Source organism: Scylla paramamosain, chromosome 27 (assembly GCF_035594125.1).
Source record: "Scylla paramamosain isolate STU-SP2022 chromosome 27, ASM3559412v1, whole genome shotgun sequence".
In the NCBI taxonomy this organism is placed as follows: Eukaryota; Metazoa; Arthropoda; class Malacostraca; order Decapoda; family Portunidae; genus Scylla; species Scylla paramamosain.
The window spans coordinates 15495796-15510687 of record NC_087177.1 but is presented as its reverse complement, the minus strand read 5'-3'; the positions used below and the strand labels follow the sequence as shown (position 1 = coordinate 15510687).

Below are 14892 nucleotides of genomic sequence, written 5' to 3'. Positions count from 1 at the left end.
ATTTTTTCTAAAGTTCTGATGAACAAACTTCTTCAAAATGTTGGACAAATAAAATGTCCAGCTTCATCATGTTTTCTCATCACTACAATCACACAGCCTATCCCCTTGACCTCTACTGCAAATAACCTACATGTAAGCAGAAGTAAAAATTACTATTTTAAAAAGTACAGATTTAGAGAGCATATTTGCCACCTTAAAAAATAAATAAATAAAAATTACAAATTATACAAATGCTGTTTCTCTCAATTACAAGACTTTTTCTTTAATACTTTTCCAACAATATTCATCATTTGAGTACTTCTGTAAATAAATCAACTGCCATATACATACAGTATTTATCAATTTTTATCTGAAATATTATCACAAAATTTTTTAAAGTAACACTTGATGAAGGCCAACCTTCACTGAAGGTGCAATTATTTGGATGATAGTAAATGTCAAATACAAAATAGTATATAGTCTTTCATTATACTTGATATTAAATGCATACACAGTAATGTACAATAAAACTTGGGAATGGCATTTTTTTTAATTCCTTATATTGTTGAAGTGTCTAGTGAAAGTTAAGTATTATATCATGCCATCTGAACACTCTCATTACAGGAATTCAAAATCTTTGTTATTCACAATGTAACATTTTCTAAACATAAATCATAAAATATCAAGTACTATCCTTGTGCTTGTGATAAAAATAACTAAGGAAATACATGAAGTTAAGATTTTAAACAATGAATGCAGGAAAGCTGGAGTCTGCATGAAGGTTAGGTAAGAGGGTTCTTCTGTCATGGCTACCACCTCATAGGGAGGTCTCAGATGAAACAATCCATCAGGAACATACATATTAAGCAAATTAAATGTCATCAGTGTTTTCTAATCCTATGAATGAAGGATCTTTGGTATTCAGACACAGACAGATGCAGTGCTTACAGTTGTATGAAGTTTACAAGTAATGTAGTCTTTATATCATTGTACCAAAAAATACAGAATTGCTTACCAGATCAGAAATCTTCTTAAGGAAATTTGAGTAATCCAGAAATTACCATCAGCCAAATCTATTTTCTTGGGAAGGAAAAATAAGAATTACATCCTGTAAGACAGAAATATACTCACTCCATACACTTGAGTATTATGTACAATTGCTTTAGCAAAGACAAAAATATATACCCTAAAGTAATGATCTGACTTAAAATACTGAAAAATTGATCGACAATCAAACTATGATGGAACACCCAAAGCACACATAACTACCAGATGAGCCAGGATGATAACCAAAGCTCAAATGGTTTAATGTCAGCCATGATGGTCCCATCACTATACCAACTAATCATATGTACTTCCATATCTATAAAGGATGTCTACAACAACTGGCCCAGTGTTCTAGAAGTGTGGGAGGCAGACCTTTCCAGCAAAGAGCTCAGAGACCACTGTCATCCAGAGGGCCAGCACAAAGAAAATGTAAGAGTAGCCAACCTGTAGAAGAAAGTATAACATTTTTAGCTCCTATCCATTAATATCTCTACACCAGGCTGATGTGGGTCTAAGGGGACAAGTTTATAAATAAATATTTTACATACATTCTCTCACATCTTACTTACCTCTAGGCTTCTATGGGACCTCACTGCACCACACTACACATAATATACTAACCATAGGTGGGTGTTATTTAAATATCACAATAATTTATTGCAATAACAATATTGAGTTATCAGTTATCCAATAATTATTTTTCCCGAATTATCGATTCATCAGTATTGCTATTACTTTTGGTTCCAAACCAGCAATAATCAGTTGTTTTAGTTTTTGGAACATGAACATATCGAAGTTTTAAACTTTCAAAATCAATGTAGTTATTTTACTTAAAACAGAAGTTTTCATTAGGGAAGAGACAGGATGAACATTGAATTTGAAGTTTTCTAAGATTTTTTAAAGTTTTCGAAGAAAAAGCTAAAAATAAAGATTTGGATTTATCAACTTTTTTATTTAAAATATCAATATCATTATAGCTAGTATCAGAATTTTGGTTTTATCAATTAATCAGTTATCAGTTACTGGGTGATAAATTTATTGCCAGTTATCTATCATCAGTTACTGCTGATAAGGTTATCGTTATTGATTTATTGGTCATCATGATAAGTTTTTTTATTATTGTGCCCAGCTATGATATTAACATTAAAGATGATTATGGTTGAAGACATAGTTGATAAACATGGTGTGCTTGTAACAAGTTAAAACAGGAAGAATGATAAAGTTTTGTGTTGCATGAGTTGGTAATTGGAAATCCATTGTTTACAAAGGATGAAACAAGTAGGCAGAAGGATGTGCCTAGAAAAGCAAGAGGAAGATTGCTGGATGTGAAAAGTATTCAGTAATGAAAGAGGAGACATGTCCAACCACTATTTGGTCTCTTGCAAAGTTTTGAGTTAAATGTGATGTCTGGCATCTTCAAGCATCACATTTTCTTTTCTCTTTCCAGCTTATGGACCAGATAGGGTCCCTCCTATTGTCTTCCAAAACTGTACCTCTGTGCTTACACCTTGCCTAGTCAAAGTACCAACTCTGTTTGTCAATGTCTACCTTTCCTTCTTGCTGGAAATATTCAGCCTTTCCTTAAAAAGGGTGACCACTCTTATCCCTCAAACTTTTTTTTTTTTTCTTATGTAGGAGGGACACTGGCCAAGGGCAACAAAAATCCAATAAAAAAAAAATGCCCACTGAAATGGCAGTCCCATAAAAGGGTCAAAGCAGTAGTCAAAAATTGATGGATAAGTGTCTTGAAACCTCCCTCTTGAAGGAATTCAAGTCATAGGAAGGTGGAAATACAGAAGCAGGCAGGGAGTTCCAGAGTTTACCAGAGAAAGGGATGAATGTTTGAGAATACTGGTTAATTCTTGCATTAGAGAGGTGGACAGAATAGGGGTGAGAGAAAGAAGAGAGTCTTGTGCAGCGAGGCTGCAGGAGGAGGGGAGGCATGCAGTTAGCAAGATCAGAAGAGCAGTTAGCATGAAAATAGTGGTAGAAGACAGCTAGAGATGCAACATTGCAGGGGTGAGAGAAAGGCTGAAGACAGTCAGTTAGAGGAGAGGAGTTGATGAGACGAAAAGCTTTTGATTCCACCCTGTCCAAAAGAGCAGTATGAGTGGAACCCCCCCAGACATGTGAAGCATACTCCATACATGGACGGATAAGGCCCTTGTACAGAGTTAGCAGCTGGGGGGGTGGTGAAAAAAACTGGTGGAGACATCTCAGAATGCCTAACTTCATAGAAGCTGTTTTAGCTAGAGATGAGATGTGAAGTTCAGATTATAAGTAAAGGACAGACCGAGGATGTTCAGTGAAGAAGAGGGGGACACGAGTGTCATTGAAGAAGAGGGGATAGTTGTCTGGACAGTTGTGTTGAGTTCATAGATGGAGGAATTGAGTTTTTGAGGCATTGAACAATACCAAGTTTGCTCTGGCCCAATCAGAAATTTTAGAAAGATCAGAAGTCAAGTGTTCTGTGGCTTCCCTGCGTGAAATGTTTACCTCCTGAAGGGTTGGACGTCTATGAAGACGTGGAAAACTGCAGGGTGGTATCATCAGCGAAGGAGTGGATAGGACAAGAAGTTTGGTTTAGAAGATCATTAATGAATAATAAGAAGAGAGTGGGTGACAGGACAGAACCCTGAGGAACACCATTGTTAATAGATTTAGGAGAACAGTGACGGTCTACCACAGCAGCAATAGAACGGTCAGAAAGGAAACTTGAGATGAAGTTACAAAGAGAAGGATAGAAGCTGTATGAGGGTAGTTTGGAAATAAAAGCTTTATGCCAGACTCTATCAAAAGCTTTTGAAATGTCCAAGGCAACAGCAAAAGTTTCACCAAAATCTCTAAAAGAGGATGACCAAGATTCGGTAAGGAAAGCCAGAAGATCACCAGTAAAGTGGCCTTGGGAACTCATACTGGCGATCAGACAGAAGGTCGTGAAGTGATAGATGTTTAAGAATCTTCCTGCTGAGGATAGATTCAAAAACTTTAGATAGGCAGCAAATTAAAGCAATAGGATGGTAGTTTGAGGGATTAGAACGGTCACCCTTTTTAGGAACAGGCTGAATGTAGGCAAAATTCCAGCAAGAAGGAAAGGTAGATGTTGACAGACAGAGCTGAAAGAGTTTGACAAGGCTAGGTGCAAGCACGGAGGCACAGTTTCAGAGAACAAGAGGAGGGACCCCATCAGGTCCATAAGCCTTCTGAGGGTTTAGACCAGCAAGGGCATGGAAAACATCATTGCAAAGAATTTTAATAGGTAGCATGAAGTAATCAGAGGATGGAGGAGAGGGAGGAACAAGCCCAGAATCGTCCAAGGTAGGAGGGTTTAGACCAGCAAGGGCATGGAAAACATCATTGCAAAGAATTTTAATGGGTAGCATGAAGTAATCAGAGGATGGAGGAGAGGGAGGAACAAGCCCAGAATCGTCCAAGGTAGAGTTTTTAGCAAAGGTTTGAGCAAAGAGTTCAGCTTTAGAAGTAGATGTGATAGCAGTGGTGCCATCTGGTTGAAATAAAGGAGGGAAGGAAGAAGCAAAGTTATTGGAGATATTTTTATATAGGTTTTGACACTTTCTGTTAACGAAGGAGTTTTTGGCTAGTTGGAAAACAGACTTGGCATGGTTCCGGGCAGAAATATAAAGTGCATGAGACTCTGGTGATGGAAGGCTTAAGTACCTTTTGTGGGCCACCTCTATCATGTATAGCACGAGAATAAGCTGTGCTAAACCGAGGTTTGGAAGGTTTAGGTCGAGAAAAAGAGTGAGGAATGTACATCTCCATGCGAGACACTATCACCTCTGTTATGTGCTCAGCACACAAAGACAGGTTTCTGACACGAAAGCAGTAGTCATTCCAAGCTTTTCATCTCATCAACTCCTCTTCTCTAACTGAATGTCTTCAGCCTCTCTCTCACCACCGCAATGTTGCATATCTAGCTGTCTTCTACCGTTATTTTCATGCTAACTGCTCTTCTGATCTTGCTAACTGCATGCCTCCCCTCCTTCCACAGCCTCGCTGCACAAGACTTTCTTCTTTCTCTCACCCCTATTCTGTCCACCTCTCTAATGCAAGAGTTAACCAGTATTCTCAATCATTCATCCCTTTCTCTGGTAAACTCTGGAACTTCCTTCCTGCTTCTGTATTTCCACCTTCCTATGACTTGAATTCCTTCAAGAGGGAGGTTTCAGGACACTTATTCATCAATTTTTGACCACTGCTTTGACCCTTTTATGGGACTGGCATTTCAGTGGGCAATTTTTTTATTAGATTTTTGTTGCCCTTGGCCAATGTCCTTCCTACATAAAAAAAAAAAAAAAAAAGGAAAATCAGCAAAATACCTCCTCAGGTCCCCCCAACTAGCAGAGGCAAAACGCCAGAGGCACCTTCGCTTAGGGGGATCCTGAGGAGGGATTGGAGTGATAGGACAAGATACAGATATGAGATTGTGATCGGAGGAGCCCAATGGAGAAGAAAGGGTGACAGCATAAGCAGAAGGATTAAAGGTCAGGAATGTTGGGCGTATCTCCAAGACGGTCAGGAATACGACTAGGGTGTTGCACCAATTGCTCTAGGTCATGGAGGATAGCAAAGTTGAAGGCTAGTTCACCAGGATGGTCAATGAAGGGAGAGGAAAGCCAAAGCTGGTGATGAACACTGAAGTCTCCAAGAATGGAGATCTCTGCAAAAGGGAAGAGGGTCAGAATGTACTCCACTTTGGAAGTTAAGTAGTCAAAGAATTTCTTATAGTCAGAGGAGTTAGGTGAGAGGTATACAGCACAGATAAATTTAGTTTGAGAGTGATTCTGTAGCTGTAGCCAGATGGTGGAAAACTTGGAAGATTCAAGAGCGTGGGCACAAGAGCAGGTTAAGTCATTGCGCACATAAACGCAACATCCAGCTTTGGATCGAAAATGAGGATAGAGAAAGTAAGAGGGAACAGAAAAGGGGCTACTGTCAGTTGCCTCAGACACCTGAGTTTCAATGAGGAAAAGAAGATGAGGTTTAGAAGAGGAGAGGTGGTGTTCTACAGATTGAAAATTAGATCTTAGACCGCAAATGTTACAGAAGTTAATGAAGAAAAGTTGAGGGGGGTGTCAAGACACTTAGGGTTGTCGACAGAAAGGCAGTCCAACCTGGGGTCATTTATGGTCCCCTCCCCAGATGGAGACTCTGAGGCTGGTGTAGGCATCACCATGATAATTTTCAAATTTTTGAGTGAAGGGTGTGTGTTTTATTAGGTGTTTGTAGTTTTGTGTGGAGGAAGAGAGTTGTTTTTAGAGGGCAGGCTGTGACTGCTCCCTTGTATTGTGAGACACAAAGGGAAACGTTCAGTGAGGTCAAAGCTGGGTTTAATGGTAAGTTCACAGCACCCCCTGAACAGTGCTTTAGACCTCACTGGGAGTAATTATTGTTTCAGCAGATGTCTACTGCCTCCTCCTCACTGCCCTATTGCTTTAATTTCTTGTCTCTCTAAAGTTTTTTAATGTATCATTAACAAGATTATTCTTGAACACCTATCGCTTCACAACCTTATATCTGGTCACCGATATGATTCCATGGCAGCCACCCTACTGGTGATCTGCCCTTCCTTATGAAGTCTTGGTCATCCTCTTATAGAGATTTTGATGAAAGTTTCACTGTTGCATTCAACATATCAAAAGCATTTAATGGAAATCATAAGTAACATTCTACAGCTTCTATCCTGGAAATAAAAAAAAACATTCTACAGCTTCTATCCTGGAAATCAAAAATAACATTCTACAGCTTCTATCCTGGAAATCAAAAGTAAATTTCTACAGCTTCTATCCTGGAAGTCAAAAGCAAATTTCTACAGCTTCTATCCTGGAAATTAAAAGTAACAGTCTATAGCTTCTATCCTGGAAATCAAAAGTAAATTTCTACAGCTTCTATCCTGGAAATCAAAAGTAACATTCTACAGCTTCCATCCTTCTCTCTGCAGCTGCTGCTGTTGTAAATGGTCAGTGCTCTCCTAGGTCTATTAACAGTGGTGTTCCTCAGGGTTCTGTAATGTCTTCCTATTATTCATAAATTATCTTTTAAGCCAAACTGATTGCCCTATCCACTCCTATACTGATGATACCACTCTGTACTTTTCCATGTCCCTTCTTAGACACCCAAGCTTTCAGGAATTAAACAACTTGCACAGGGAATCTTGTAAATTCCTCCACCCATTGGTCCATTGTATTAACCATAGCTAACTGTAGCATTTCTTCACTCCATGGTCCAGCATTTCCATTAACTTCCATCTCCTCCTAGCTTACATTTTTGCAGTTGAAGACTCCTACTTGTAGAATTTTACTGTTGTTTCTTATGTTGTCTAGACACTTCAACACTTCCCTTTTGTATTTCCTTGTGATCCTCCAGCCTTCATGTATTAGTCGGTGGCACATGTGTTAATATGATCCTCCTCCTTTCTCTCCCACTGGTCCTGATTGTTATACCTATGACCTCCACCATGCCATCTCCATATTGCACTTCTTCCACATATACATAATCTCAAACCATTATCAGTACTACTCCTCCTTTTCCCTTTCTATCTCTCTTCCAATAATCATATCCCTATTCCTTCAAGCTTAAATTGACTTCCTCTTTTAACTTTCTCAATTAGACACAACACATCTGGTCTATTTTCCTTTAAGTAATCTCTCACTTCCAGTACATCTGAAAGTAATCTATGTTTGTATACATATTCTTAATGTACTACTTCCTCCACCACATGCAAGTTGTCTGTCTGCTACTGTGGTTCTTTCATTTCTTGTTCCCTTTCCTGAATATACCATTTCCTTAGTCTCACATTTAGTACCCTCCAATAAAAATTTCCTCTTCTCGGTCTCTGTCCTTCTCTCGTTTTTTTTTCCTTAGCTTCATTTCTCAGATCCCTCTCTTCTTCCCTTTCTTCCAAGTTTATATCTCTTTTTACCCAAAAATTCTTGTATTCTGAAATTTCAGCCAGCTTCCCAGTTCTCGCTACGATCCCCTCTACTGTAACTTGGGATCTCATTCTCACTTTTAACAGTCTTTTACCTCCACTATATTTTCCAATTCTATATGCTTCTTCCACTTCTCGTTCCAGTCCCTGTTCCTCATCTTGGACCACTGTAATAATTTTTCTTACCAACTCCTTTTTCTTCTCTCTCTGACAGACTTTACTGGGTTTTTCTTCTCTTTCTGAAGAAGACCATACATTTCTTCTTATCCACTACATCTCTCACCAAAACCTCCTTTTCTTTAATTACCTGAATTACTGTGTCCTTGGTCTTTTCCTATATTTGTAAAACTAACTTTCCATCCTCATCTTCTTTCTTCCAGGCATTTCTCAGTTCCTCATTTTCTTTCTCCATTGCCTCTTTCATCTCATTGTTTATCTTTAGAGCACTCTCACACTCACTATACATCTTTCTCAATTCTTTGTTTTCCATAATAAGTTTGTCCTGCTTTTCCAGAATGCCAGATCAGTTCCCTCATGCACCTTATTTCTTTCTCTACACTGATCATCCTCCACATATTTCCTTTCTCTTTTCTGAATCTTGAATTTGTCCTGCTTTTCCAGAATGCCAGAGATCAGTTCCCTCATGCACCTTATTTCTTTCTCTACACTGATTATCCTCCCCATATTTCCTTTCTCTTTTCTGAATCTTGAAAAATCCCTTTCTCCATTTGTCTCCACCAACTGTCTCAAGCTCACTGGGGTTTTAATAAAATGTGCCTTCTGTCTCACCTCCTCACTCAGTTTGTTTACAAACACATCACGACCAGTGGCACCACCTGGATCTTCCTTTCCTTCCATTTCTTTTAACATCAAAATATTCCTTCATGTATCAAATTTGAAAACAAGACACTGTAACCCCCCTCTCACCCCTGCATATACATTATTAAGCCTCGTTATTTTGTCCAGATCCAGTAGCTTGTATCTTCAGGAGCTCCAGCACCTGCGTCCGAACAGCTGGCCAATGCATACGAACACACGCATGTGTGTGTTTACCTAATTGTATTTACCTAGTTGTGGTTTAAAGGAGGAGGAGTCTAAGCTTGTGCTGTCCTGTCTCAATATCTACTCTTCCCAATCTTTCCTTGAAATCATGTATAGTTATTGCATTTACTACTTCTTTTGCAGCTCATTCCAGATTCTTGCAGTCCTTTGCAGGAAACTATTCTTCCTAATACTCCTCCTACACATACCCTTCTTCACCTTTTCATGCTCTCTTGTGCTTCTAGTCTCTTGCCACCAAATCACTCCAGTCCAATTTTTCATAGCATGACAAATTTCGATATAAGGCAATCAGGTCAACTCTCTTCTCCCTTCAGATGTGGGCAGGTTAGTTTCTTTAGTCTCTCTTCATACGATAAGTCTGATAGGGTCAGAGGCAACTTTGTCGCTGCTGATTGTATTCTCTCTAATTTCTTTATGTCCCTTTTTGTGCTGGGAGATCATATCACTGCCACATATTCCAAATGAGGTCATATCACTGACAAATTAAATTCCTAATCTTCCCTTCATTCAAATAGTTGAACACTGCTCTTATGTTTTTCACCAGATTATATGTTCCCTTTCTTCTTTCTTATATGTACCTCTCGGGACAGCTTATCAGTGACAGTAACTCCAAGGTCTTTCTCTTCACTCTTCACTTTTATTTCCTCATTACCCAGTTTATAACTGAAGACTGGCCTCACACAACTATGCCCAAACTTCAACACTCCATATTTTCTTTATGTTAAACTCCATTTTCCAAGTGCCACTCCAATCCCAAATCACATTTAGATCTTCCTGTAGAGCTTTACAATCTTCCATCCTTTCCACCTTCCTCATTAATTTTGCATCATCAGCAAAAAGACTCATGTAGCTATTCACCCCTTCCATCATATCATTCACATATATAGCAAATATAACTGTTGCTAGTACCAACCCCTGAAGGACACCACTAATTACCTCTCTCCATGACGACTTCCTATCTTTGACCATTGTGTGTGTGTGTGTGTGTGTGTGTGTGTGTGTGTGTGTGTGTGTGTGTGTGTGTGAGAGAGAGAGAGAGAGAGAGAGAGAGAGAGAGAGAGAGAGAGAGAGAGAGAGAGAGAGAGAGAGAGAGAGAGAGAGAGAGAGAGAGAACAATCCTGAGGGATTGCAAAGTTGAATGAGACTGACTGAGAAAGGAAATGGATGGAGGAAAATGAAAAGAGTGGACAGGGAAAGAGAATACTTATTTCTCAATACTTCCTCTCTCTCTAATTCTTCACTCACTTCTCATCCTTGTTGCTTATATTTATTCTTTCTACTTTCTCCCCATCCTCCCATCCTCCTCCTTCACCCTTCCTCCAGTTCCTTGCCCCATGTACTCTTCTTCCCTGGTTATGTCCATTCCTCCCCATTTTCCTTCCCTCTCCCTTCCTCTTTTGTCTTGTTTCAAACCTCCCTCCCTGTCACCTCCCCTCTGTCAGAGATATGGGATGAGAGAGAGAGAGAGAGAGAGAGAGAGAGAGAGAGAGAGAGAGAGAGAGAGAGAGAGAGAGAGAGAGAGAGAGAGAGAGAGAGAGAGAGAGAGAGAGAGAGAGAGAGAGTTGGATGGAGTAAGGAAATGGGGAGGGAAGAGGGAGAGAAAGAGGGAAGGGAGAGGAGGGCAGAGAATGGAGAGGGAAGGAGGAAAAGGAGAAGGCAAGGAAGGGGAAGGGAAGGAAGTAAGGGAGAGGAGGGGAGGGAAGGAGGAAAGGAGGAGGAGGCCAGGGAACGGGAAGAAGCGAAGGGTGAGGTTAAGGAGAGAGAATTTTATTATTAGTAACAATATTTGTGCATAGTGTACTAATGCTTCAACTCCACACCCATAGGTATAGGCTTACAGGCCTAGATGATCTGTACTACAGCCACATTAGACACAGTAATTATTAGATACTTTTTCCAAGAAAGTGTGTGTATAATGCACCAACAAATACAGCAATTGTTTTTAATTATTTTATTCAGAATATTGTATGTACATATCATAAGTACTTTAATAAGCAATGGGGAGTGTTTATTTGCAGCTTATAGTGTGGTTATTTCAACTTGAGTCATTTTTTGACCGAAGTTATGACCTCTGGAACCAATTAACGATGTAGGGAGAGGTATACCTGTAATTCTATTTTCATTCTCGATCAGTCTCATCTATTTAGCAATCCTTAGAATTGTTCTTACTTTCAGAGAGAGAGAGAGAGAGAGAGTAGGTAAATGTGACCTTTGCTTGTCAAAACTGTAAAACTTGGGGTGATAATTGCACAAAACTCAGGATGATAAGAATTTAGGACTAGGTGTGAAACTCATGAGGGTATTGTATATGTATGTTATCTCAAATATAGGAGTGGAAATGGGCTCATTTTATGTATTTTCAAAAATTGTGGATTATTTATTTTCTGGTTCCCTGGAATCAATTATTTTTTTCTCATAGGTTCTTCAGTTCCCATAACACACATTTGCCATAACAAACACCACATTGGAACAAATTATGTTCATTGTTGCATATCCTACTGTACAAATGTCACTTGCAGCAACACCAAGACAATTCCATCACTACCATGACCAGCTCAGTGTCAACTATCACTAAACAGCTCACCAAGGCCAAATTTATAGAAAAACAGATTAAGTTCACATAGCTAGCATCACTTGGATATAATCTAAGGAAGAGTGAAGACTACTGCAATAATTACATAGACAACAAAGGAAAACTAAGTGGTACTGAATCACAAACCTGGAAGCTGTTGGGCAGCTGGTATGGTTCACCCCCAATTTCTTCCACATAAAATCCCATTGGAAACACAACTGCAGCAAGACAAAACAGCACCACTGAAAGGAAAATATGCTTAGGAACCAAAATAATAATAGTTAATGTACAAAAACATTAAAAATCTATCCTGTTCTTGTGCTATACATGATAGAGAGGTGGATCACAAAAGGTACCTGAACCTTCTATCACCAGAATCTCATGCGCTTTATATTTCTGCCCGGAACCATGCCAAGTCTGTTCTCCAACTAGCCAAAAACTCCTTCGTTAATAGAAAGTGTCAAAATCTTTCAAGAATTAACTCCCCTCATGACTTCTGGCACCTAGCCAAAAAACATCTCTAATAACTTTGCTTCTTCTTTCCCTCTTTTATTTCAACCTGATAGCACCACTGCTATCATATCTATCCCTAAAACTGAATTCTTCACTCAAACCCTTGCTAAAAACTCTATTTTGGATAATTCAGGGCTTGTTCCTCTCTCTCCTCCACCCTCTGACTACTTCATGTTACCTATTAAAATTTTTCATAATGATGTTTTCCATGCCCTTGCTGGCCTAAATCCTCAGAAGCCTTATAGACCTGATGGGGTCCCTCCTATTATTCTCCAAAACTGCACCTACATGCTTGCACCTTGCCTAGTCAAGGTGTTCAGGTTTTGGCCAGAACACTCAAACAGGAGGTAACTGCACTTTAGCACTTTTTTTTTGTTAGGAAGGAGGAAGGGCTTGAGGGGAATATGAAGGGCAAATTAGTTAAAACTAGGAAGGTAACTAGCTCAGAGAAGGCAAAGAAAAAACTTAAGTGTTTACTACCCAAAATGTAGAAGTATTTTGAATAAAACAAACTTGCTTAGAGGAATGGCATGTATAGAGAACCTTGATATCATTGCTTTGACAGAAACTTGGTTAGATATGTCAGGAAAAGTATTTAATCCAGAGGTTAAGATAAATGGTTATACACTATTCTATAAAGACAGGAAAACAGGAGAGGAGGGACACATTACAATGTTGTATTAACAGTAGAATTAAAGCAGATAGCAAAACAGAGTCAATATGGAAAGGATCACAGTCAGTAGTACTGAGATTAGTGTACAGGCCACCAAACAGTACAAAGGAAATTAACACTTCACTATAGTAGGAAATAAATAGAGCAGGCAGGTACAATCAGGCATGTCTGGTAGATTTTAATTTTAGGAATAGCAATTGAAGCCTGACAGTGGGCAACAGTGAAGCAGAGGAATTTAAGGTAATTCAGGATAATTTTTTAAAACAGGTAATCTTAGAACCCACAAGGGAGAATAATATTCTAGATTTAATTCTAACTAACAGGGAGGAAGCAGTCACGCAGGTAGAGGTTGGAGGACAACTAGGTAACAGTGACCACTGTGAAATTAGGTACAAATTAAAATGTGAAGCAAAAACACTAGTAAAATACCTGACTTTAGGAAAGCAGATTTTGAAGGATTAAAAAGGTACCTCCAAGGAGTTAACTGCCAATGGATGCACAGGGAGGTAAGGTCCAGGATGGAATTAAGAGAGATAAGGCAGGGTGAGGAAGTGAGGTGAGGTGTGAGGGTGAAGGGAAGGAGGAGGGGAGAAGTGTCCAGAATGGTCAGAGGAGTGAAAAAGGGGGAGATATGTGAGTATGTTGGAGGGTCAGGTCATGCTGAGATGGGTGAGGTGAGGTCAAGGCGAGTAGAAGATGGAGTGGAAGCCGAAATGAGAAGATTAAGGGAAGTAAATGTAGATGAGTTGTATAAATATTTTGTTGATAAATTACAATCGTGACAGTTAGCAAGTATGCCTTATAGAGTAATAAGATCATAGAAGAATGCCCCTAAATGATGACCATTAGGTTAAAACACTATGCAGAGCAGAAGAGAAGAATATATAAGAGATTAAAGACACGGGAAGAGATTTTAAGGCCACAATATAATGAATTAATTAGAACAGTCAGGAGGTTAACAAGATAAGCTAAAAAAAATTATGAATTAAAAGTAGCCAGCCAGGCAAAGGCACACCCCAAGGGATTTTATTAGATATATAAGACAAAGAATATAGAAACAATAAGTCCATTAAAAGCAACAGATGGGGGGCTGGTTAGTTCTGGCGAGGAGATTAGTAAAATTCTGAACAAGTATTTTTTAATTGTCTTCAACCAGGAAAACATGCAGGAAATGACAAATAGTGAGCAGATGTTTAGAGCAGAAGAGAATGAGAAGCTGACAGATATGACCATAACTAAGATAGTGGAACAGGAGACAGATAGGCTGAAAAGGTTCAAGACACCAGGACCAGATGAAATATATCCCAGAGTACTTGAGGAATGCAAAGAGGTTATTAGTGAACCATTAGTTTCTGTCTTTAGGAAATCACTTGAGTCAGGTGAGGTACCAGTAATGTGGAGGCAGGTGAATGTAATACCCATCTTTAAGAAAGGAGATAAAAATTTAACTTCTAATTATAGACCTGTCAGCTTAACTTCTGTTGTAGGTAAAATAATGGAATCACTAATAGTGAAGAACATTAGGGAGTATTCAAATAAACATAACTTGATAAATCAGTCACAGCATGGCTTCACGAAGGGGAAGTCTTGCCTGACGAACTTGTTAAGCTTTTACAGTAGGGTTTACGAGGCAGAAGTTATGACATCCTATATCTGGACTTTAGTAAACCATTTGACAAGGTACCCCATCAGAGGCTCATGAGAAAGGTTAGGGAGCATGGGATAGATGGGAAGGTGTTAGATTGAATAAGGTTGTGGCTAAGAGACGGGCGACAAAGAGTTGTATTAAATGGCTCTCAATCCAAGTGGGGTCAAGTAATTAGTGGGGTGCCACAGGGAATCAGTATTGGGGCCACTGTTGTTTTTAATATCTATCAATGACTTGGATAGTGGAATTAGTAGTGATGTTAGTAAATTTGCAGATGACATGAAGATAGGTAGATTAATTAGGTCAGAATTGGATACCACTGCCTTGCAGGTAAATTTGGATGGGATGAACAAATGGACAGACAGATGGCAAATGCAGTTTAATATCAATAAATGCAAATTACTTAGCATAGCTAGAGGAAACCCACACAGTAGGTACACAATAAA

At 39.1% G+C, this 14892-nt stretch overlaps 1 protein-coding gene and 1 long non-coding RNA gene across 5 annotated transcripts in view; one reads left to right on the top strand and one right to left on the bottom strand.

Annotated features, from left to right (window-relative positions):
• LOC135114279 (moesin-like) overlaps positions 1-14892 on the bottom strand; it is a 63639-nt gene that overhangs the window by 15296 nt on the left and 33451 nt on the right. For all 4 annotated transcript variants that reach the window (XM_064030159.1, XM_064030162.1, XM_064030161.1 and 1 more), the window contains one exon: positions 11760-11854. In XM_064030159.1, the coding sequence (XP_063886229.1) occupies positions 11760-11854 (95 nt within the window). The remainder of the gene's footprint in view (positions 1-11759; positions 11855-14892) is intronic.
• Positions 1-14892, top strand: part of LOC135114280 (uncharacterized) — a 29114-nt gene that overhangs the window by 4423 nt on the left and 9799 nt on the right. The window contains exon 3 of the long non-coding RNA XR_010275472.1: positions 1351-1455. This is a non-coding gene — a long non-coding RNA (uncharacterized LOC135114280). The remainder of the gene's footprint in view (positions 1-1350; positions 1456-14892) is intronic.